Source organism: Dipodomys ordii, unplaced genomic scaffold, assembly GCF_000151885.1.
Source record: "Dipodomys ordii isolate 6190 unplaced genomic scaffold, Dord_2.0 Scaffold57, whole genome shotgun sequence".
Classification (NCBI taxonomy): domain Eukaryota; kingdom Metazoa; phylum Chordata; class Mammalia; order Rodentia; family Heteromyidae; genus Dipodomys; species Dipodomys ordii.
The window spans coordinates 13,345,032-13,370,227 of NW_012267273.1; the positions used below are offsets into that span (position 1 = coordinate 13,345,032).

The following is a 25,196-nucleotide window of genomic DNA, read 5'->3' on the forward strand; positions in this document are numbered from 1 at the left end:
TTTTTTTAAGCTTCTAGAAATAAAATGAGAGCATACAGTACTTATCTTTCTGTGCCTCAGTTATTTTCCTTAACATAATGGTCTCCAGTTCCATCTGTGTTGCTGCAAAGGAAAGGATTCTGTTCCTTTTTGTGGATGAATGGCATTTTAATGTGTATACAATGCCACATTTTCTTTATCCATTCATTCCTCAATGGATACTTTGGTTGATACCCTTTCTTGGCTGTCATAAATATATCACACACATGATCAACATCTTTTCTCATGGAATTATGCCATCATACATCTGATAAGCACCTGCCCTGTCCTTTCTATATTCTCCACTCCTGCTTAGCCTTTGCTTTGGCTTGGTCAGAAGCCAATAACATGTGAAAACGGCATTTGAAGTCCTAGAGAGCAAACGTTTGACAGATAGCTGAAAATACCCCCAGCTCCTTTCTTCCTGGAGAACTTCACCTGGTAGAATACTAGTAATTTACATGGATGCCCTTCCAGGTTCCCCTTTCTCTGGTAGCAGGGACCAAAGCTGGCACTGGTGTATATGTGTGTGTGTGTGTGTGTGTGTGTGTGTGTGTGTGTGTGTGTGTGTGTGTACAGTGTAGCTTGTGCCTAGTGAGCCTCAGGTTCTGAGTTCTGTCGGTCAAATATTTCTTTTCTACTGGGCAAGCATGGCTCTAGCTTGTCTTGTGAGCACACCCATTCTTTGGACCTATCCACTCATCCAACATTTGCCTACCACCACTCCTACTTAGAGAGCGCTGAGAAAGGAGTGACCTTCACTTTGTATAAAGAAGAAAACCTTCCCATTATCTTATCTTCTGGGCCATTGTTCTGAAGAGGTCATTGGGGAAGGTTTAACCCAGCCCTTTTGGTGTTTTGATTTTGGTGATTGGAGATAAAAGTCTCTTAAATTAACCTGCCCAGACTGGCTTCTAATCTCTACCCCCAGATCTCAGTCTCCTGAGTAGCTAGGATTACAGGTATGAGCCACCAGTATGTAGTATGAGCCTGATATACTGATTTCATAGTGTATTGCCCTTCCCAGCATGCCAGGCTGCTAAGCATCTGGTGGCTAACCTCCTTCTACCATATAGTTTTGCTGCACTTCCTTTATAGAACTCAAATTATCAGGAGGAAAAACTACTCTCTCTCACACACACACACATCCCTTAATCTCTGGGAAATAAAGATGAATTCTATTGTGTCTTAACTACTAAATACATTTTAAGCTAAGGCTGTAGCTCAGTGGCAGTGTTTATGCTAATATATACATTGCCCTGGGTTTGATCCCAGTACTAAATAGATAGGCAAATAATTTGTCAAAAGTATTAATACTTCAATTAAAGTTTTATTTCCAAAGATATTTTATGTTTTTGGTTAAAGGGGCTAGTACGACAAAAGCATCCTGGCTTCAAAAGCCAGCAAAAATGAATCTTTTCCAATCTCATCCTTAGAGATGAGGAACAGAAAGTTTGCTACTTAAAATATTATGCTACCTCTAGACAACAGCTAGACATTTAAAAATAAACATTTTAATCATTAATTAGGAACATGTCTGTCATAATACAAGACATCAAACCACCTTGATATTAATATTTTCCCATGTGATACAATTTCTCACAGGCTCAACAAAACAGGATATAGCAACATCCAACAAAGGTAAAGGCAATTTGTATAAAGTTAGAGAAAGCGAAGAGGGATGATGTCTAACCATTTTTGACTCTCTAGAAAGAAGTAACAAACAGTATCTGGTATGGAAGCACCCATGAAACCTGCAGAAAGATCATGAAGGCTTTGTGGTAAAGGGATGGCTCTTACCAGGTTTTGTTTTCTTTCACAAAATGTTAGAAAGGATTGTCCAGGATGTTAACTCTCATCAAGAATTTGTTCTTTTGAACATCTTGAATGCTTATCTTGCCTGATGCAATTTTGTCCCAGGTCGGGAGACTCAAGACAGTGTGCAGCCATTGGTCTGATGTTAACTCAGAACTCGAGTACCACCATTCCTTGAGAGGGTTATAGGGAACAAAGGGTTAGTGAGCACTCTTTGACTTGGATCAGTGAAACTGGCCTTTATATGAGAAGAAAGTCTTGGCTTTGCACAGGTGGGAGCTCACTCATAACTATCCTCTATCCATACAGTTTCAAGGCTCTCTTCCTGTAGTCTGTTTACCTTGGCTAGCAAAATTTTTGTCTCTAAGGCAGCCTTAAGCAAGAAAGCTAAGGGACAATGCACTTGACTTCCAGTCCTAGTTCCAGTGTGTGTGGGGAGGGGAGTATATGGAACATATTTCCCTCTTCTACATTTTGCCAAGCAAGACCACAACAAGAGGCACCATCATTGAAAAACAGGCTTCTCTAGCACCACTAAAACTGTGAGCAGTAACTGTCTATTATATATAAATTTCACAGTCTGGGTATTTTGTGATAGCAGTCCAAATGGACTAATTAAGAGTGACCTAACTAGAACGTAGCCTTCTGGGCCTTTCTTAGAAGGGTGAGAATCCTGTGGCAGCTTAACAGCTGATACACACCTTGCTCATATTCAGCCAGCATTTCTCCAGCATATTACCCTGTCTTTCACAGAGCTGCAAGGCTGTGTTCAGAAAGAGGTCACAGTTTTCCCCATCTCCCATTAATATGCAGACATAGGCCATCAGGTGGTAGAGTCTTGGGTAGAAAACAGGGCCAGTGGTGTTTTGAGCCACAAGACGCTCTAAGTTCTAGAGAGGGAAAGAGAGAGAGATGCAGAGAATATTAAGATAAAAAATATCCTGACTAATAAAGGGTTTCAAGGACTTTCCTGCTGGGGCTAATCAGGAGGCTGAGATCTGAAGGTTATGGTTCAACGGCAGCCTGGGCAGCAAAGTCGGTGAGACTCATCTCCAATAAACTACTCAGAAAAAGCCAGAAGTAGTGCCGTGGCTCAACTGGTAGAGTGCTAGCTGTGAGCATAGAGTAGCTCAGGGACAGAGCCCAGGCCCTGGGTTCAAGCCCCAGGACTGGCAAAAAACAAAAACAAAAAACTCCAAAAAACCAAATCACCTTCTATTACAAACATGTAGAAATGTTTTCATCTAAAAGAAACAGTCTAGGAAGGTACTGGGTATCGTGCAGACCTGTAATCCCAGCAATTGCGAGGTGGAGGTAAAAGAATTGAGAATTCAAACCTAGTGTGAGACCTCAAAAACAAACAGGAAGAGGAGAGGAAAAGGAGGGAAGGAGGGAGAAGGAAGAGGAGTAGGAGGAGGAAGAGGAGGAGGGGGAGGAGGAGAAAATGGAAAGCCACTAAGGTAGGAATTTATTCTGGAAAAATTGAAACCAGGCCTCACCTTAAGCAGCTCAACCCCACTGTCCTGGGCATTCTCAGATTGCTCTTCAATTTGCTTCTGAAGGTGAAGAACTTGCCCCTCCATGTACCTAATGATTCCTTCATAGTAAAGAACTGTTGGGGTTCTTCTTGGCACTAGGGCTTTAGCTCTGTTAGAAAATTTGTAAAAGTTGTCCCATTCCTGAAGTCTAGCATACCTGTACCATCATAGAGGAGAGAGAACAATCAACATTTACACATAACCTATGCATATCCTCCTGTATATGACAGTCATCTCTAGACTACTTGTGACAATTAATACGATGTACACAATGTATACAAGAAGAAAAAAAAGTCTATAATGAGTATACTTGTAATCTACATCCCCACCCCAAATAGTTTCTCTTTGGGTTTAGCAAAATCCACAGATAGGACTCAGAGGCTGGTTGGCTATAGGGGAAGAATGATAAAAACAACATCCCAGTCAGGCCCTAACAGACACCAAGTCCTATCTCCTCCCCAGTACTTCTCATGGCCATTTCTCCCTAGGGGTTATGAGTTGTCAGTTTTCAGGTAAGATTTCTTTCTAGGAACAGAAAAACTTCCAGCCAGTTCTAACCAAACCAAAGCACCTGCATAGTGGAACCCTTTGCATCCTTGGGCTGACAGTACAACAAACTCCTACTTCAGACTTCATGCATATACACTGCATCTCATATAATTGAAACCATAGGTTGGCAATTTTGTACATGCACTGATCTCTGCCAAAAATCTTCCTCATCATGACCCTTCATTTCTCTAAGATCAGCTGTCTGCCATTACCATGAATTCCCCCAAACACTCCAAATAATCTCCAAATCCTAAAAACTGAAACTTTCTTAACCACATATTTGCTCTTGAGCCATCTAGCTTGAATCTGCTGTTTCCCTTAATTGTGGACTTTCTCTATTAAAGTTCTTGCTTTGCCTCTTTATATTCAGTTCTTCATTGATGGCACTAAGAATCTGAGATCTTCACCTCCATGATCACCCATCTGTAACAAATCCATACTTTTCCCCTACCCTGGGGTGGTGGTTTTTGTCCTATAATCTTTTCTTATCATCCCATATGATGAGAATATAAATAAGTATTATATCATATACGACAACTTTTCTGCACTTGCTGAGGGTGAAGAACTAGGAGATTTCTCAGGTAAATATTTCCTAATACCTTTAAGAGATCTCAGATATAGTTTGTGAGTACTTTTGCTTTCATATAAAACATGTAAGAGAACTGTTCTCATTGAGTGATCAATAGCACATTATTACCAGACTGCTATGCAGGAATAAAGTCCCAGGAGAAGTCCATTTTGGAACTTGAGGATTCTGTTGTCTTCATTTTGGCATATAAACTCTAAACATTCTTCAAATGTCCTATAAACAAAACCTAAATAATAGAGAAACATGAAATCATTGCTGGTACGCATGTGTAGGGGTGTTTGGGGAGAAGAGGAATCATCTTTCTTATCTAGATGCTCCCAATAGACTTTTCCATCAATGAGAGTCAGTAGTCTCTGATCACTTTATGCATCTAGAGGGTTCCATTGATTGCAACAACCATTTGACTGTATTTCCCTGTCCTTGCTGAATCTGGATTACATTATGGATTGTTATGGTTCTATAACATAATTTCATAAAGGCACACTAGGCAGGGGTGGAGGTTAAGCCATACTTTTCTAGTTCAAATGCAGAGCACACCCTAGAATAGCCTGGAACTTCTCCATATTTCCACCCGTACTTCCTCTTTCAAAACCACGTGTGACTGGAGGTATGGCTCAAGAGGTGAAGTATTTGCCTAGCAAATATGAGGCCCTTAATTCAAGACCTAATACTGGAAAAATAATCAGGGTAGAAAATAGCCCTCTGATGGTATTCTCTGGTCTGATGTGGACACTCAGGACTGTCAACCTGTCATTTAAAGCTTGGCAGGAAAGAACTTTGTTTTCCAAATCATCAACAGCTCTCATGGTTAGCAATCCAACACTTCATTGTAAAGCATGAAATTCCTAAGTATATTCCTTAAAAATTAAATACTATGGGGCTGGGAAGGTGGCTCAGTGGTAGAGTGCTTGCATTGCATGCCAGAGGCCCTGGGTTCAATTCCTCAGCACCACATAAGCAAAAAGAAAAAAGCCGGAAGTGGTGCTGTGGCACAAGTGGTAGAGTGCTAGCCTTGAGCTGAAGAGCTGAGGGACAGCGCCCAGGCCCAGAGTTCAGGCCCCATGACTGCCCCCCCCCAAAAAAAACAACAAAACAAATAAAAATTAAATACTAAGTTAGTGCCAGTGATGATTACATATATGAACATCTGACAATGTAACTGACAGCTTAGATCCAAGAAGTCCTTCAAGATTTAATTAATTATTTTATGGCTCCCTTACAATCCTTGCTCCTAAGATCATATCTCCAGGTTCTCTGCATCCCTTTCTTATATGACCATCCAGCCTGAAAACAGACAGTCTTGAAGCCTGGCTCTAACAAATCAACATATGGGCCACACTCCCACTTACTTCTCAGTTCCAAGGCCACACTTACCAGAATAAAGCAGGATATCCAAGCAGACAAAATAGAAAAATGCCTTGCTAAAGATGTGCTCTTCTGCAACAGAAAGATCCCACAGCCACCCCATCACCTGAATCAGTTGCTTGTATCTTTGGAAGAAAAGATGGTAGGATTAAACAATGGAGAGAAAAGGATGAAATTCAGTCATTGCCTAATCTTGGTCCTGCACAGAAATTCAGTGCCAAATATGGCAAAGAGACATAAAAACTGAAACCCGACCTCTGCTCAAGACTGGGACCTAACTCCCTAGTTAGTTGTTTTTTTTGTTGTTGTTGTTTTCTTTTCTCAAGTGGTTTTATTATTCTTTTCTCAAGTGGTTTTATTAGATTTCCTCCAAATCTGGGTGATCAGAACCAGGCTACAATAGCCTGAGCCTCCATTCCTGACTGCTATTCTCTGAGCAGACTTTCCTTTTCTCCATGTACCTCTAAGAGTTAGAGGCCTGATTTTCACAATAGGGAAGATAATATCCCCTCCAGTCATGGACAGAAGAACCAGATGAGGGTTGATATATATGCAAGAATTCTGTTAAAAGACTTAACAGAAAAACAAAAACTGGTATCCAAAGGTAAAAGATGACAATTACCAGTCATGTCATCTTACTCCAGGGTCTTTGCTCCTTTTCCAACAGTATCACCAGAGTCCACCAAGCCCAGAACACGCAATCATATGGTTTTCTAAATTTGGAAAATATTTTAAGATAAATACCTGCTTTTCAAGAAGAGCGATTTGCTAAGTCTGCAGAGGACTATATAGTGTTTGTTGGGATTCCGGAGCAGGGCCCACATCTTATGGGCTCGAGAGCCTAAAAAGAAAACAATGCCAGTATGTATTAGAAGTAATGACCTGTGTCTTCAAGCCCCTGCATGCCCAGACAGCCCTTACCTAACTCAATGGCCAGGTCCAGGTGACCCATTATGAACTTGATGTAGCCCAATGTATCAGCCACATGTGCCACGATTTCAATGCCCTCGCCTTTCAGGGGTAGGTTCAAGATGTGTTCCATGGCCATGATTTCATATTTGAACCACATGCCCTGATAGCCAGTCAGCTGGTGGTACAGTGAATAGTCCAGGTAAGCCTTAACGATCTGAAATGGCAGCAATGGAGGACAGTAGGGAAACATTGAAGTGGAACCCAAACCAGGAAGCAGAGAAAACCACCCAGTTCCTGTCAGCAAACATTTGGGCATCAGGACATACACAAATCAAATCGGATCTAACCAACCAATGACCTCAATGGCTTCTTTTGCCTACCATTCTTAAATAAAAATACAAATATTTTAATCTCTGTAAAAAAATCAAATGTCACCTGTATTTAACAGATATATGCTGACAACTGAGAAGAGCTCTTCAAAGTTTAAATGGTAGGTGCTTTTTTTTTTTTGCAGGAGAAGGGAGGGTAAAGAATGGAGATAAAAGATTTTTTTATGGTTATACTAGGATTTGAATTCAGTGTTTTGTACTTGTTAGGCACATGATCTACTGCTTAAGCCACACTCCTTTAAGCTTTATTTTGGAGACAGGGTCTTGCTTTTTTAGTGGGGAGGGGGTCGAAGCCTAGGCTCACCTAGATTATGATCCTCTTATTTAGGTTTCCTACCATAACTGAGATGACAGGTACATACCACACACCCAGCTTTTTCTATTGAGATGGGCTTTCACAAACTTTTTTGTTTGGGCTGTCCTCTCAGTCTCAGGTTTGGACCCATGACTTGATAGATTCATTTGGCTTTTTTATTCACAGCTATCTTCTACCACTTAAGCTACAACTCCTCTTTCAGCTTTTTGGTGGTTAATTGGATATAAAAGTCTCCTGGACTTTCCTGTCCCAGCTTGCTCTGAATAGTCATCTCAGATCTTAGTAGCTAGGATTATAGGCATGAGCCACTGGCACCTGGCTTGATTCTATCTTTTAAAAAAGAGAATCATTGTTTAAAACTTCCCTCCATAACTTTCATTCTCTGAGTATATTGCAGTTTTCCAGTGGTAATGTGTGTGATATTGCCACAGAATCAAAGTAGAAGTAGGTGGAAGGATCTAGTTTACATCTATAAAGCAAGACATCTATGTAACTGATGGCCATACTTTACTACATTTTTTTTTTGCTTAGAGAAATAGATTTTTAGTGAAAACATGGAATGTGTCTATTACTTCTATTTTAAAGTATTTTAAATTTCCAAGTTTGAGTTCTATAATAACAATTAACAGATAAGACTCAGGTAGATAAAAGCAACTTGAAAACATCAATGCTTCCAAATTGGTCCAGTACTGGGGCTTGGATGTAGGCCGGAGTGCTGTCCCTTAGCTTTTTCACTCAAGGTTGGTGCTCTACCACTTGAGCCAAGGTCTACTTCTGGGCTTTTGGTGGTTGATTAGAGATAAGAGTCTCATGGACTTTCATGCCTTGAGTTTGCTTCAAATTGCAATCCTCAGATCTCAGCCTCCTGAACAGCTAGAATTACAGGCTGATGATTTCCTAGTGCCTGGCAAAAGTTCAGTAATTTCTAAGAATGTGAAGTGATTTGGGGGCCAAAGTGTTTTAAGAGCTGCTGGCAAAAACAACCTAGTCAGGCTTTTATTTTATCCTTATAATTTTCAATTCTAGTTGACTTTGTTAGAATTTTCTCTCCAAATGAGATTCCAAAATTCTAGGAGCAGCTAGAGAAAATGCCCTACCTGGAAATCATTTTGAGTTTCCAGTGCTGTGTTCACTTGCATCAGAGCTGCCAGGTTGCCATAATACTTGTGATGAAAAAAGTAATTTAAGCTATAGATCTGCCATAGCAAGGAGAAGCAAGTGGTTTCCTGGTAAAGTTGTGCCAACTTCTTCTTCCTATTGATTAAGTAAAACAAATGAAACACAGAGAGAGAAGTTTATGATAACTAGCATGTTTAGGGAATACCACACACAGTGTCTCAGGGTAGTTTCAGGAGTTGAACCTGACTTGAATCTGTATCTGCCCCCATTAGTGGCAAGCATGTTTGATTATATGAAACATATTTTCTTCATTTTACAATGAGGACCAAAATGCCTACTTCATGATGATTAAGGTAGGTAAAACACCTGCTCTGTGTGTGTCATGTAATTGCTAATTAAATGAAGCTGTTGAAAAGGCACATTGAGCTCAGTTACCACATTTCAGTCTGATAAGAACCTTATAGGAAAGGAAGGAATAACTAACCTCATTTTACACACCAGGAAAGTGACACTCAAGCCAGTGGCTCCTGGTTACTCAGGAGGCTGAGATCTGAGGATTGCAGTTCAAGGCCAGTCCAGGTAGGAAAGTCTGTGAGACTCTTACCTCCAATTAACTACTCAAAAAATAAAAACAGCCAGGAAGCTGGGCGCCGGTGGCTCATGCCTGTAATCCTAGCTACTCAGGAGGCTGAGATCCGAGGATCATGGTTCAAAGCCAGCCCAGGCAGGGAAGTCCATGAAACTCTTATCTCCAATAAACCACCAGAAAACTGGAAGTGGCGCTGTGGCTCAAGCAGTGGAGCGCTCGCCTTGAGCTGAAGAGCTGAGGGACAGCGCCCAAGCCCAGAATTCAACCCCCATGACCGACCTCCCCCCCCCAAAAAAAACAGCCAGAAGGGGAGCTCTGGCACAAATGATACACTAGTCTTGAGCAAAAACGGTCAGCAACAGTGCCCAGACTCTGTGTTCAAACCCCAGGACCAGCCATGAAAAAAAAATTAACACTCAGATGGGTGAAGTCATTAACTCAAAGTCACATGGCTAGAATGTGAGGGTGCCAGGTTTCAAACCCTATTTACCTCAGTTCCATGTGTTATTTTCTTTATTTCACATTGCTATTGGAGGCTAGGCCTCCACTTGACAAAGGAAATTATATCTATTCTTATATAAGGGGGGCACATTGGACTCAGGGTTTTGTATCACTTCAGCCATTCCCCCAATCCTGTTTGTTTTGATTTTTTTTTTTTTTTGCTGGTCATGGGGGCCTGAACTCTGGGCCTGAGTACTGTCTCTCAGCTCTTCAGCTCAAGGCTAGCACACTACCACTTGAGCCACAGTGCCACTTCTGGCTTTTTCTGCTTATGTGGTGCTGAGGAATCGAACCCAGGGCCTCAGGCATGCAAGGCAAGCACTCTACCACTGGGCCACCTTCCCAGCCCTGTTTTGATCATTTTTGAGATAAGGTCTTTTTTTTTGGCCTGGACCAACCAAGACCACACTCCTATTTATGCTTCCCTCTGTAGCTAGGAAGACAGATATGCACCATCATGCTCAGCTTTTATTTGTTTTTAGGTGGAGATCTCATGAAATTTTTGCCAGTCAGAAATCTTCCTGATCTTATCCTCCCAAGAAGCTAGGATTATAACAGGCATGAACCACCATGCTAACTAGAAATGAGCATTTTAAAACTAACTCCCTGGGGAGGAGGTTTTTTTGTTGTTGTTGTTGAGATTGCAACAATTGCTATAGCAATTTACTCAAGGGAACAGATGCTAGCAACCTTAGGAAGAAACTGTAGAAATAATGCTATTTATCTTCCTCAAGTGAGAGGTTGTCAGCTCTCCAGACTTCCAACAAGGAAGCATTTCCCTAGATATGAATTGTTAGATAAGTAGAATATATGAGATAGGTGGGATATTTTAAAAGCTTCTTTTAGAAAAGTTCAAATATAGACATGGAAACGACAGCACATTATGAATTATATGTTCTTAACACTTAGCTTCAGCAACAATCAATAGTCTCACTTCATCTACCTTCCCATCCACTCTCCACTTTCAAAACCATTATTGTTTGTTTCATTATTAATGTGTATATACTGGCAGGTACAAATCTTAAGAGTCCAATTTTGGCCAATGGACATCCCCATGTAATGCCCATCCTTATCATTGTTTTGTTTTGTTTTTAGCAGAGGGCCTGCTCTTTATCTTAGCACTGAATGATAGAGGGCTGGAGACTGAGGTTCTAGGAGCATTAGTGCTGGCTGTGATTGGAAGGTGGATGACAGAGGGCCAGGGTTTTAGGGCTAAATGAGTAGAAGGAACACTGGGGCTCACTTTATAAAGGGAACCCTCATACTGAGGTCATCTGAACTCCCTTTGACAATCACTGCCTGTGAAATGCAACTCTGGCCGGGGAGCTTCACTGACTTCTGCCTCCCCCTTCTCTAGAAAGGGATCAAACTAAACAGAAGTCTTTATGCCCCAGGATTTGAGGGCTGGTTTGCATCATGTGAAAGTATGTCTCATTAAGGAATAGGATGAAGCACTCATCTTTCCCCAGCATGTTCCTTACTCTGGAGGTAGGCCCTCTTGGCCCTGCTGATTCAAGAAATGGAAATGTCTGTTCTTCTCAACATGGCTTTGGAGAAACAGGGAGATAAAGTTGTAAGGGAAGACTCGATTGAGAAGCTTCAGAGCCTTCCTCAGCATTTTCTTGGCAAGCACCATGTGTCCCATATTAAAGCAGACCTATGGGGAGAGAGGAAGAGAGGAAAAGCAATGAGTCTGGACATAATATATACCAGCAACAAAATATTGTGGGATGTTCCAGAAACAAAATCCTCCTTGGCCCAAATGTTTATGGATGTATGTATGAAGGCTAGGGATGAGGATTTAGCATCTTAGTTCAGTATCAAAATCTATCTCTGAGAAAAAGTTTACTTATACAGGTCCATTTGTCTAGATTGTTAAAAAAAATCTCTTTTTTTTGGTTCTGGGGCTTGAACTCAGGTCCTCACACAGTCACTCAATTTATTTGCTGGTGGCTGGTGCTCTATTACTTGAATTATTTGAGCCACACCTCCAGCCTGCTTTTTTTGGCCATTTGGAGATGGCCAGATTGACTTAAAACTGGGATCCCCAGGATCTCAGCCTCCTGAGTAGCTAGGTTTACAGGTGTCAGCCACTGGTGTCTAGTTACAAACTATACAGATGTCCACCTGTCCCATTCCTGGTAAGTGATAGTAAGGAGGCTGTGTGTTTAGGGACTTGAGGTTATACAGTCTTGGACAAGAATTTGTGGTAGGGGACAAAGTGACAACATGAAAGTATAAAAATAACTTCTTTATGGAAAGACCCAAAGAAAATAGCAGATTTATGCTTTAATGGTTTCTTACCTGACCTTTGAGGGTATGAAAGGTGGCAGACTCAAAAGTCTGACTCCAAGATTTTTCCCTCTTAAGAATTTTCAGAAGCCTTTCTCCTTCATTCAAATACAAATATGCCTGAAAGTAGCATGGGGAGTTGAAAAGCATTGAGTTGTACAGTTAGACCACTGAAAGGCTGTGGGCCCCAGATACTGAAGGAATCACATGAATTGCCTTCCCCCTTAAGTTCCTCCCAGGGCAATTTCCTGCTGTAAGAAATCTATCCCCAGCCTCCCTATTTCCAATAAAGTATACACTGCCACGGATAGCATCTCTACCTGTATGAAAAGCAGGCTCCATTTTTAGAACGAGTTAGGGCGATACCCAGTCCTCCCTTCCTTATAGACGTCCCTCACCATCTTTAGAAGGCAGAAGAAAGTAAGGCCCTAACAACTCTCATCATTTATACTTCAACCTCCTATGGCATCATGAGATTGATGATCCTTGGAACATGTGACATCAAGATAAGATCAGACTTGAAGAGTAAGACAAGTCAGTATCTCCTGGTCTCCTGAAGTCATGGTAAATGTGCAAAAGGCAAGGGGATGGAAGCCTGTTGAGTCTTAATCCAGGCAGATTTCCTGTGGTGAGAATGGAAGTGCAAATGCATTGCACACCATGACACCTAGTAATTCTTTGGCTTCAATGTCTTCTGAATTATTCATGACTCCTTAGGGTATAAATTGGGCTATACATAGCTTTAAAAAATTAACCAAGGGCTTTGAGCATTGTTCAGTTACCTAACACTGAGACACATTAAAAACAAACAAAAAAGAATGTTGCTGTAGGAATCAACAAGGAGCAATGAGATTTCCATGTGCACTCCCTCCTGGCTGTGCAGTCTCTTAAGTTCTCTAAGGGTAGAGTAGGTCTGAGTAGAAACTGCTTACCCTATAGTTATCACCTAGGATGAGATAAGCAGATGCAATTTCCAGGAAGTAATATAAGGCTTTGTTGTTTTCTTCCAAAGCTACAAAATGATGGGCCAGTGGTAAAATGACCATTTGAAGGATCTCCTCACACTGGCAAGATTCCAGAGGGATGATATCTTCCTGAGATGTCCTCATTTTTGTTATAATAAGGTCAAAAAACCCCAAAATCTTTTCCTTGATTCCTTGAGGACTGTTCAAATAAAAAGACCGACAAATAGTACATGTAGTATACACTTCAATAGTAAAAATGTCTTTTAAAACTTTAGAACAAGATAATAAAAACTAATGTAGATGCTACTGACCAAACTCTCCCTGCAACTCCCCTTGACATTTTCCCATTGTACCTAAGAGGCCCAAATGGCTCTTCAGATAAATGATTCTAATTGTGACTTGAATGACAATTATTTATGCATCAACTTTTAAACTATATATATTCTCATACCTGAGATTTTCAGGAAAAAATTCAGATATCTTAGGCATCTCTGCTTTAGAAAACATGATCTCTTCTTTATCTAGAAAATAAGCAGATGAGTTAAATGGGTGATTGAAGTTGTTTGTTTATTTTTAAAGACAAATCTCACTGTGTAGCCCAGGCTGGTTACAAATTCATGATATTCTCTTCCTTAACCTCCCAGATGCTGGGATTACATGGCTGAGTCAGAGTAAAGGTTAAAAACCCTAATTCAGATTCCTGTGATAGAAACTATTGGTTTCTACCTCAATTTCCATTGTTCCTTCTTTCTTTACTTAACTAAGCTCAATTTTATTCAGAGTAGTTACATTTCCCAGCTTCTTTTGCAACTGAGCTGTGGTCATATGACTAAGAGCTGGTCAATGGAAAGTAAGAGGAAATTCTGGATTCCTATTATTTTCTGCCAATAGTAATTCTAATAAATAACTCCCTAATGTGTTGCAATTCAATTAGAATGGAATTTAGCCTAGTTATTAAGACTTAAAAGGCTCCTGGTAATTTTACTAGTTGATCTTGTTTTTACTATTTATTGGCATCCACTAAAAGTCAAATTTATAAAAGTAAATATATGTCTATGATTTTTATACTATAGCCCCAGTAGCTAGATTACTACCTAGTTCCCACTGTATATTTGCTACCTAAATGCAACATAAATGCATGCTTGTTGAAAAAAAATCAATGAGTAAAAACAGTATTCTGTCTTCAACACATACATATATACATAAATAACACTATATATATATATATATATGTTGATGTTGTTGATGATGATGATAGGAGGTGGGCTGTAGCTCTGTGATAGAGTGCTTGCCTACCATAAGCAAGGTCCTGGGATTAATCACCAGGACCTTGTATGGCACCATGTATGGCAAAACAAAATGCAGAGAAAAGTAATATTGGCTAGAGAAAGCAAATAAAGTTAAGGTGTACAAGACATATTCTTTGTCATTATATGATTTACCGATTGAAGGAATCATATATAGTTGTCAATTTCCTTTATTTATAAAGGAGCTATTGTATTGTTTCCTGCTATAAGCAAGATCTGTAAATGTAAAAAGAATAAAAGATATAAAATGTTCAAAAGTTCTCCAAAGAAAGGAGAAAAGTAAGTAGCCTTTGAATCTATTTATTTATAGTTTCACATCCTTCAAACTAAGACGTCAAGTTCAAAACATCAAACTGACATTTTATTTTTGTCTTCTGTCTCTCCAGGTGCAGGACTAAATAGAACTGAACATAAGGCCATATACACAGGAAACATGAGTTCTAAAATTCAGCTATATTCCTAGCCCCAGCTCTAGGAGACACATTCCTGTTTGGGAACCATGTGTTAACCATTCCCTCTTTCTGGAATACTCTTTCCAAACTATAGGACAAAATTCCTACTTCCTCTGTATTACATCTATCTATTCAATGAGGACTCCCCTAAATGCTTTCTACTTCTAACCATACTTTCCCTATTCAACTTATTTTCTGTTTCTCTCCATGGAATTTATTACTTATGGAATGATATGTAATTTACATATTTTTTGAGTTTTTCCCCATTTATTGTCTACTTCTCCAACAAAATGCTGCTTTGTTCACTAGTATATCTGAGGTGTTCAAAGCAGTGAGCAGTGCCTGGCACATAATAACAATTTAGAAAATATATATTGAATAAATAAATGAAATGTTAAGTGAGATTGCACACAGTTCTGGAAACTAAAGGAGTAAGAAAAAGTTGGAAGAAGCTGACAGAGTAAGCCCATGAGGAAGCTCATGGTCTGTAGAGCCTCAGAATGAATTCAGACTCAGAAAAATAACAGTTTTTAAAAAGAACAGAGAATTGAAAAAAAGAATCAACTTCACCACTGTCTGGTTTATGCCAAATACACCATCCTTGAATTTCTTCTAATTATGTCCTTGATCAGTATTACCTAGGGGTCATACTGGATAGACAGAGTATCCAGCCAAGACTAAAGCAGGGGACAATACCAAAAGAAAACTTTCCTGGAAACTCTCGGACAACTCAAATAAGCAAATGTTTAGAAACATTATCATAATATATGACTTGGTTCTGTAATGGGCATTTATATCATCTTAGAAATATTTCACTGAATTGTCTAATAGTAAGTATGAATAATATAATAATATTGAGAGAGTAGGCATAATAGATTTCATCTGATATCCAAGCTCCTCAGGAGGCTGAACTGGGAAGATTTGAGTTCAGGAATTTGGAGTCAACTTGGGCAACATGGCAAGACCTTATCCCTCCAAATTCACATATACACATTTCCACATATGCATACAGACACACACAGACACCCAGACACACACACACATATAGGGAGAGGTACTGAGAATGGATAAAACAGAGTTAAATCTTCATTCATTATAGCAAAAATTAAACAGATAATGTCAGAATTTGACTTGTTAAACAGTAGTGTTAACATGCCATTTAGTGATAGTAATGACTAGAAAGAACAGCTAAGTCAAAAATATTTTCCCCTAATGGAAACGGGGGCTTTTTTTGTTCTGTTTTTTTTTCTTTTTGGTTTGTGCACTTATCTATCTTCAAGAAGGCAATGGTACTCGCTAGATACTATGTTGAAAATGAACTATACAGTTGTGGATGGGGATGGGAGGGAAAAACTGGGAGAGAGGGGTGACATTGTCCAAAAAGAAATGTACTCATTACCTCTATAACCTCTCTGTAAAATGCCTTTATCATGACAATAAAAATTGTTTGCCCCTGAGAAGAACTATAGAAGGTATATAGGTAAGCAGTGGACCAAGAACTTACTATTAAGATAAAATGTTTAGTTATTTTAAAGTCTTTATTTACATCTTATCTGATAGCTTTTTGAACAGATGAGAAATTCTGTTAAGAACAGTCATGGAGCCCTATTCTCACTCAAGGTTCCAATGAAAGATCAACAGAGATGTCACTCAGACACATGTGGTCACATGTGCTCCAGAGCAGCCAAGACTTAGTGCAGGATCCATGAATAATGAATGTCCTTTTCTTTGAAGTTAGTTCCTAGCCAGCCTGTAAGAGGCCAACTGCTCAAACTAGCCTATACACTAGCTATCAGCTTATGTGAACATACCCACTCTCAATAAAATGTCAATATAAAAAGTGTGTGTATGTGTGTGTGTGTGTGTGTGTGTGTGTGTGTGTGTGTGTGTGTGTGTGTGTGTGAAGGGGTGGAGTGAATAAGAGACAGTCTACAGAATCTGGAATATTATTTCCCTGTTTATTATCTTTTCTACTGATGCTTTCCTTGGTTCTTTCAATAGAGCCCTGCCTATGATCCTCCAACTGAGACTCCTTGATTAAGGCAATGCATCCTCTTCAGTTCACTCCCCACACTTTCCTGCTTTTTTTTCCCCCAGAAGTCCTCCTACAGATTTTTTTTTTCAGCAATGTGAAGTTTACTTCTGTATGTAAGGGTGTGTGAGCACACCAAACAGGTGTAAAGCTACTCCTGGGAAGAACTTTACATTTTTATTTTTGTTTTTGTTTTCCTCCCAAGTAGGTTAAATCTGATTAATGGAAACACCTTTTACACTTGTCCCAAACTCTAGGAAGGCAGCTTGATTCTAGTGTAGCCACAGCTCACTTTACTATTCCTAGGTATGAAGCCAGCCTCAAGATATCTAAGTCCTTAAAATGATTTGTGCTAGGCTGAAGATGATGAGAGAAGCATCCATGAGAGAGGCATACTTACTAAGAATACCTCAGCACTTCTAACTCTTCACCAATCTTAGCCCTCGCCACACTCCTCCTCATCCCCACTTTTTCTTAGATCTAGATGAAGGATCACAAACCACCATCAACTTTCAGTTAAGTCCTTTGCAAATTATGCAGGTCTACCCATTACTTTACTTCACATTGTGATATTTATTGTATCTTGGAACCCTGGACACAAATTTCACTGTTGGTATCATGCTACACACACATTACTTTTATGATAATAATAAAAAAGCTATATCCAATTTTGGAAATATATAATGCATGAAAGGACATGTAATAAATACTAGCTCGGTGACATATTTCCTGACATCATTCCAGTCCCAGTGGGATGAGACTACTGTCAGGTCTCACCTTCTCCATGCTCAAGCCCTCAGGAGTCTTCAAACCCTTGTGGTCCAGAGACTTGTTTTAAACTGAAAGCTTGATCTCTTTCTCTCTCTCTCTCTCACACACACACACATTCTCTCTTTCTCTTTCTCTCTTCTCTTTCTTTCTCTTGTTTCATTTTCTTTTGTTTTCTTTCTTTCAGGAGATGGAGAGTCAGACATGGTGGTACATGTTTGTAATCCCAGCCTTTCTAAGGCTGAGGCAGGAAGATCTTGAGTTTGAGACCAGCCTGGGCTACATAGAGAGACTCAAGTAAAAAGTAGATGGAGAAATATTATTTCCTCCTTGGTCAAAGGGTTTGATCAAAAATTGAGGGTGATAATGTTGGTGCACATCTTCAATGCCAGCGTCCCAAACATAGAGGCAAGAGGAGAGTTCAAGGCAAGTCTGGAATATATAGTGAGTTCAAAGCTAGCCTAAGCTACAAAAGGAAACCTTGTCTCCAAAAAATCCAAAACAGGAGTCTGGAGGTCTGGAAGGAGATGGTGAGGAGAAGCTGGGGGCTAAGCAAATTCTTTCTTTTCTTTTTTTTTTTTTGGTCCAGTCATGGGGCCTGAACTCTAGGCCTGGGCGCTGTCCCTCAGCTCTTCAGCTCAAGGCTAGCGCTCCATCACTTGAGCCACAGTGCCACTTCCATTTTTTCTTTTTTGCTTATGTGGTGCTGAGGAATCGAACCAAGGGCCTCATGTATGCAAGGCAAGCGCTCTACCACTGAGCCACCTTCCCAGCCCAAGGCTAAGCAAATTCTTGCATAGAAACCAGTTTTAGTGTTCCAGTGAAAAGTCCAAGGCTAGAGCATCACAACAAGTGTGCTGTCATAGTACAGAGAGTTTGGCCAGAGAGGAAATATCCAGGAGGCTTGGTTAAGGAGACAGATTTGAGTACTGCCAAAGTCTGTAGCGGCAGCAGTGGTGGCGGAAGCTGCTGCTGCTGCTGCTTCTGCTGTGGCCACCATATCAACAGAGAGAGCCTGGGACCAAGGCACCAGAGGCTGTGTACTAGCAGATTCTACTCACCACCTGCAAGAACTGACAAGGAGCAGAAATCTTCATCCTGCTGACCACAGATAGTTGCAGACTGTGGATGGCCCAGAAACCAAGGGAAAGGTATGAGTTTCCCCAAGAAATCCTCACTCCTTCTCATGGAGCAGTGGTGGGAAGGTAGCCTTTCCCTCACCACTGGAGAAGAACTCCATCTTTGATACTGACAAGACCCAGCCAGAGCAGCTAGCACATAACTCAGGCCTTGGAAGAAGACAATAGGAGCCATTCAACAGGTCAAAGGAACCTGACTGTGGGGCTCAGCTACACCCAGGTGAACGTTGCCCTTCCCAGGCAGGGGCACCTCCGCCCATGGAGGAGTGACTTTCTTCACTGGGTAAACAGAGCCAGAGGCTGCCCCTACTCACTGCAGCATAGGCAGCAGACTCAGCTGCAGGAGGGGTAAAAGAAAAACAATTGAAACTCAGTAAACATAAATTATGGGAATGGCTCCAGGCTGGGCTGTGTGAATGTCTCAGGAGCTAGTACCTCAGGGAAAAGCTACTGATTGCTGACAGGCCTCAACCCTATCCACAACCTAGCCCATCACAGCAACTCCAAAGCTAGAGGAAACAGCCATCTCCTCCTTTTGTGATATTCAAAGCAGATCTCCCTCCCACTGAACTAGCCTGGGAGGAGGGACATGAAGTCCCTGATAAGGCAGAGCTTCTTTCTGCCTGCTCAAACAAACTGATTCAAGAAACCAATCAAGCCACAGGAAAATCAAGCATCACAAGCAAACCAAAGACTCCACCAAGGGACTGGTTATGGACACAGGGAAGACACAAGATCCATCCCCACTATAAAACAAACAAACAAACAAAAACCTCAAAACTTTTTTCTACCTGATTTAAAATTTTAAAAAGTTTCTATTTTTTCCCTCATTTTTATTTTATGTGTGTGTGTGTGTGTTTTTCATTCTTTTTATGAGAGGGGGGCAGGATGGGAAAGGGAAACAAAGGAAGAGGCTACAATGTTTGATAAGAAATGTACTCATTATCTTGCCCATGTAATTGTAACCCCTCTGTACAGTATTTTCACAATAAAAAAATAAAAAATAAAAATAAAATTCTTTTTACTCTTTGCCCTTTTGGTCTTTTTGTTTTGTTTTGTTTTGTGTTTTTGTATGACTTAATTGCTGTTCTGTTCATCCCCAGATTATATACCCGTCTTTGACTATTAGACCTTATCCTTCATTGTGTGTGTACTCAATTCACAAACTTTCAGCCTTAACTCCTTTAATTGTAGTATTATTTCTTTACACTTATATAATTTTTAAGTGGTTCATTTTAAAATTTTTTATTTTTTACATTTTTCCTTTTTCTTTATTTCTCTCCTCCTTTCCGTTTATCTTTTTCCTCTGAATTTAGGTCTTGGTTAAATTCTCTCCTTTTCCCTCCCACATTCCTCTAATCTTATTTTCTCCCCACAATTCTCCCTAAACCTATTAATTTCGGGTCTGCTGACTCCTTCTTTGTCTTTCTTAGATCATTGTCCCATAGTAGTTTGTTGTTCAACTAGATTGTATATGTTGAACTAGATTGTATCTGTACTTATTTTGACTGCATTAAACAATCTGTGCAACTATAGGGCTCTGGTTGATGCTTGCCTTAAAATGGTGTTCTAGCACAGAATTCATTTTGCTTTCATATGTAAATGGTGAGAACAAGCTGGAGAAACACAAGAAAAATGCCAAGTCCAGGTATCTCAACTCCTACTCATGATAATCAGGCAACAGAGCCGTTAATGAATAATCCAGAGGAGAGTTACCAAAATGCTCTACAAACACTACTGGTAAACATGCTGAATGAAAAGATTGAAAGCCTGCAAAGCGTGATAGGAAACGTATGAGTGTGATGAGGCTAACCAAAGACTAGTACAGAAACTAGTGAGCATGATGTGGCAAATCAAAGATTAATACAGGAATTTCATGAGCATGAGGAAGCTAATCAAAAATTAATACAGGAATTGCATGAGTAGGATGAGAATAAACAAAGATTAATAAAGACACTCATGGAATCCACAAACAGAAAGCTGGGGGAATCCATGGAGGCCACAAAAGGAATGCTGAATGAAGCCCAACAGAAGGAAAAGGAGTCCAATGAAATGATAACTAACCAACTAAGGGACTGGAGAATGAACACTAAAACACAATTAAGTAGGTAAAGAAGTCCATACAAAATCTAAAAATACAAATCCTCAAAGAAACTGCCTGGTTAATAAGTGGGCTAAAAGACTTAAAGAGAAACTTCTCTGAAGAGGAAATAAGAATGGCCAATAGATACATGAAGAAATGCTCAAGTTTTCTAGCCATAAAAGAAATGCAAATCAAAGCAACATTGAGATTCTACCTCACCCTAGTTAGAATGGCTATAATCAAGAAATCTAATACCAACAGATGCTGGAGAGGGTATGGCCAAAAGGGAACCTTACTGCATTGTTGTTGGGAGTATAAACTTGTGCAACCACTTTGGAAAGCAAGATGGAGATTCTTCAAAAGACTCCACATGACCCATGACACTTCCCTATGACCCAGCAATCCCACTTTTAGGCATTTACCCAAAGGATCACAAACAAGGATATTCTAAAGCTACCAGCACAACTATGTTTATTTACCATAGCATTATTTACCACAGCTAAGATATGGAACCAACACCGATGCCCCTCACTAGATGAATAGATCAAGAAAATGGGGTATATAAATACAATGCCTCTGTCAGAAAGAATGACACTGCCCCATTTGTTAGGAAATGGAAAGACTTGGAAAAAATTTTATTAAGTGAAGTAATCCAGGCCCAAAGAAACATAGGTCCCATGGTTTCCCTTGTCTGCAATAACTAGTATATGTTTAGGACAAGCAGAAAAGCTAAAAAGCTATGTATATATGACCATATAAGATGATGCTAAGCGAAATGAACCCCAAGATAAGAGACACAATAGGTTTTATCCTTCTTGCTGTTGTTTCTAATGTATTTATAATGTACTGTGTGATTTTTTTGTTTCTTTTTTATGTTTTTCCCCCATGGTATAACCCCTGTTTTCACTGTATTTGATTCTGGTGCTCTGAATCTTGTATATTCAGTTTTCTAATTTGGGGAGGGGAATTGAAATAACAAAAATGCTGAAATAAGGATACAGGTTGACCTATTGCAACAATGAGATGTACAAGACACTATGTTGAAAACAAACTTTACAACTTCCAGGGGTGGAGGAGGGTGGGAGGGAGGAGGGAAGGGAAGGGATGGTAGGGGAAAAACAAAGGAGAAGGTAACAATTCTCAATAGGAAATGTACTCATTACCTTACTCATGTAACTGTAACCCTTCTGTACAGTATTTTTACAATAAAAATATAAACAAAAACCTCCCAAAACAACAAAAAAGACAATCTAAAAGAATCACCTGATTCATACCCAATGCTGACGATGGATATCAAGCTCAGTGGTGTCTAGCCTGTGTGAAGTCATAGGTTCAATCCCCAGCACTAACATAATAAATAAAATAAATAATGTAGCTCACACTGTGGAACTTTTTTCTAATCTCTGAGTAAGTATAGTATTATCCAAAAATTCAAGCCTGAATTTTGGGAAGCTCAAAACATGGTGCAGGAATTAAATGGAATAAAGTCTGTCACTCATTCTCTTTTGCTAAAGTCACTTTAGCTTCTGAAAACTCAATTTTGCTGTCTATACATTGAATATAATGCCCACCATGAAGCTGGAGCCAGTGAGAATGTATATGAACTAGAACAAGTATTTATATGGTGTTTATTATGTGCTTAATATTTTATGCACATTTCTCCTTGATTTTTCATATCTTTTTAATTTAGGAGCTCTTCACTTGGTGCCCTGCTTTCCCCATCAGTTTTAACTATAATCACTGAGGCCCTCTGGCAAGGGCAGACAGCACACTAACCCACTTCCTGCTCACCAGGAAGGAGGCTGCAATTGGTGGTGCTGCTAGGTGTCATGGGCCCTTGCATACCTTGAGTCCTCTGTTATTTTCTCAGATCACATGGCTGGTTCTTGTTACTGCTTTATAAATAACTATGTTACTTTTGCTTCTCAGATGTTTTGAATCCTTGCCTTAAACCCAAGCTCTCTTTTTCAGGAGCCTTCTCGCCCTTGCTAATTCTCCCCTACTCATGGTGTTTTTCCACTGGAACCTGTTTGAATCCAGACCAATCTCTCCCTTTACCATATCAGATATCACTTCCCCTACCACCTTCTTGGATTCCATCCCTTGATGTAAATTAATTTAAGCTTGGTTATATTCTACTTTGCTAAAGTCCCTTGTCCTTAAATTCTCTATGACAGGCTCATGGTGAGACTGGCCCTGCTAGACTGAGCTGTATGTACCTCTCTTCCCTTCCTTGTGGGTCTATGTTGGTGAAGTCTCATTATTCTCTGTGCCTGAGCCCTCAGTGAACTTGAAGTCCTAAATATCCAGACCTATGTTTTCTAGATCTTAGTGTCCCTAATTCCCAGGAGCACTTAGGATTCATTAGGAATGAGGTATATTTACTTTGAAATCCATGAGATTTAGCCATCTTCTTAATGGTTTCCATATCCAAAGTATTGAGCCGAATGTCCACTGTGAAGTGGTGATAGGGAATAAAGTCCCTGCTTCTGCAGTGGTCGCACCGATGAGCATTTTCTTCTAAAAAGCGGGCACATTTCAAATGCATGGCTATCTTCTGGTCCTTGAGCCACAGCTCATAGGCTGTTTTCTGCATCATAGGCCTGCAGAATCTAATGATGTGACACTCGATCACTTCACCTTCCATTTCACGGAGCTCTTCTTGTTCACCACGAGCTAAAGGGAACATGAAGGGCTTTTCAGCCAGGCAGTGGCAGCAAATCAGCACCTGCTACCCAGGACAGACCAGTTCTTTAATCTAGATGTTACCTTAACTAAAGGAAATTCCAGGAGCTACTTACCCAAACTATCCCTGGGCTTCAGAGACAAGGAGCGATAATGCACCTCAAATGAGGCCACATTAGCTTTCAGAGCCAATCGAAGATCTTTGCTATTCCGGAAACAATAAAAAATGTTTGATTCCACTAGGGTAGCCAAGGCCTTGATCATCATCTTCATATTCCAACAGGGGAGAATCTCAAACAACAACTCTGTAGTGAAGGTCAGGCCAACAATTGCAGCGCATCTCACTAACATTTGGTGGGAAAGGCTCATGCTATCCAGCTGAACCAGAGAGATTTCTGCAGGTAGAAAGCCATACAAGAGGGAGCTAGTTATCTGTCTATCAGATGCATTTTCCAGGTAGACAACTGTCCTATGATAAGTTTCTTGTTGGCAAAAAAACAAGTTAAGCTGGGAGCCGGTGGCTCACGCCTGTAATCCTAGCTACTCAGGAGGCTGAGATCTGAGGATTGCAGTTCAAAGCCAGCCCAGGCAGGAAAGTCCGTGAGACTCTTATCTCCAATAAACCACTAGAAAACAGGAAGTGGTGCTGTGGCTCAAGCGGTAGAGCCCTCACCTTGAGCTGAAGAGCGCAGGGACAGCGACCAAGCCCAGAATTCAAGCCCCACAACCAACCAAAAAATAAATAAACAAAAAAAGTTGAATGTTTTCTCTTATTTGTGCTAGCTAGAATGTACCTATAAAATTATAAGTAAACACACTGGGTGGTATACAAGTGGTTATACATAAATTAACTGAAGTATAATAGACTCTATGAAGAGCTTAAATAGTATAATCTTTTAGAAAAACTAGGTCAAAGCCCAACAAAATCAACACCAGGAAATGGGTACATCCAAGAGTTGGGGTAGGGCCAAAGGAAGAGGGAAAGATGAATGAAGGAGGAAGGGGAGAGAATGCAGTCAAGAATTCATTGTATATACCATAAAACTAAGAAAAGTAAGCAAAGGGATGCATGGAGGGGGATGAGAACATTGAAGGAGTGACACTGATTAAGATGCATTGTATTCATAAATTGCTTTGTTACGTGGCACCTCCTCCTTTGTACAACTACTTAAAGGTAATTAAAAATACTTAACTAATTCATAAACAGCACTTGTACTGGTAGTCAAAAGATGCATGCAGATGTTACAATCTAAAAATAACATGTCAAAAATGAGACTAAATGATTTAGTAGCACTGCTTTTGTGTTAGAGTATGACAAAGATGTATGAGGAAAGAAGAGGTCATGTAGATCTTGGAAGTCAAGCCTACCAGTCCTGTTCTTTGTAGACCTTCTACAAAGTTGGTCTCCTCTATTTTCTTAAATGGCTCTCCTTTTCACAAGAGCCCATCAGCAATAAGGCCTCTTTGTCTCTCTAAGTGCCCCAGAGATTCATTTACTCTTGCAGCAGATATAATCATCTACATATCATGAGCCAGAGTTAGAGAGTTCATAGCTCCAGTCTCAACTTCTCATCTAAGGTTGAGTCTCATAGCTCACATGGCTTCCTGGATATGTATGTGTGTGTGTGTGTGTGTGTGTGTGTGTGTGTGTGTGTGTGTGTGTGCTGCTGGTCAATTGGAGATAAGAGTCTCATGAAATTTCTTTCCAGGCTGATTTCAAACTGAGATCCTCAGATCTTAGCCTCCTGGGTAGTTAGAATTATAGATGTAAAT

General features: G+C 40.1%; 1 protein-coding gene across 2 annotated transcripts in view; it reads right to left on the minus strand.

The window, feature by feature from the left end:
• Positions 1-1,334: 1,334 nt before the first annotated feature.
• Positions 1,335-25,196, minus strand: part of Adcy10 (adenylate cyclase 10 (soluble)) — a 73,437-nt gene continuing 49,575 nt past the window's right edge. The window contains exons 19-33 of one of the 2 annotated variants that reach the window (XM_013021768.1): positions 23,540-23,818; positions 23,124-23,414; positions 20,720-20,722; positions 13,409-13,478; positions 12,925-13,156; positions 12,005-12,112; positions 11,182-11,357; positions 8,589-8,745; positions 6,796-7,000; positions 6,619-6,715; positions 5,884-5,999; positions 4,618-4,735; positions 3,333-3,528; positions 2,535-2,723; positions 1,335-2,006 (exon numbers count right to left, since the gene is read on the minus strand). In XM_013021768.1, coding sequence (XP_012877222.1) covers positions 1,845-2,006; positions 2,535-2,723; positions 3,333-3,528; positions 4,618-4,735; positions 5,884-5,999; positions 6,619-6,715; positions 6,796-7,000; positions 8,589-8,745; positions 11,182-11,357; positions 12,005-12,112; positions 12,925-13,156; positions 13,409-13,478; positions 20,720-20,722; positions 23,124-23,414; positions 23,540-23,818 — 2,399 coding nt within the window. In that variant the 3' untranslated portion in view covers positions 1,335-1,844. The remainder of the gene's footprint in view (positions 2,007-2,534; positions 2,724-3,332; positions 3,529-4,617; positions 4,736-5,883; positions 6,000-6,618; positions 6,716-6,795; positions 7,001-8,588; positions 8,746-11,181; positions 11,358-12,004; positions 12,113-12,924; positions 13,157-13,408; positions 13,479-20,719; positions 20,723-23,123; positions 23,415-23,539; positions 23,819-25,196) is intronic. The other variant, XM_013021767.1, reaches the window with a different exon arrangement.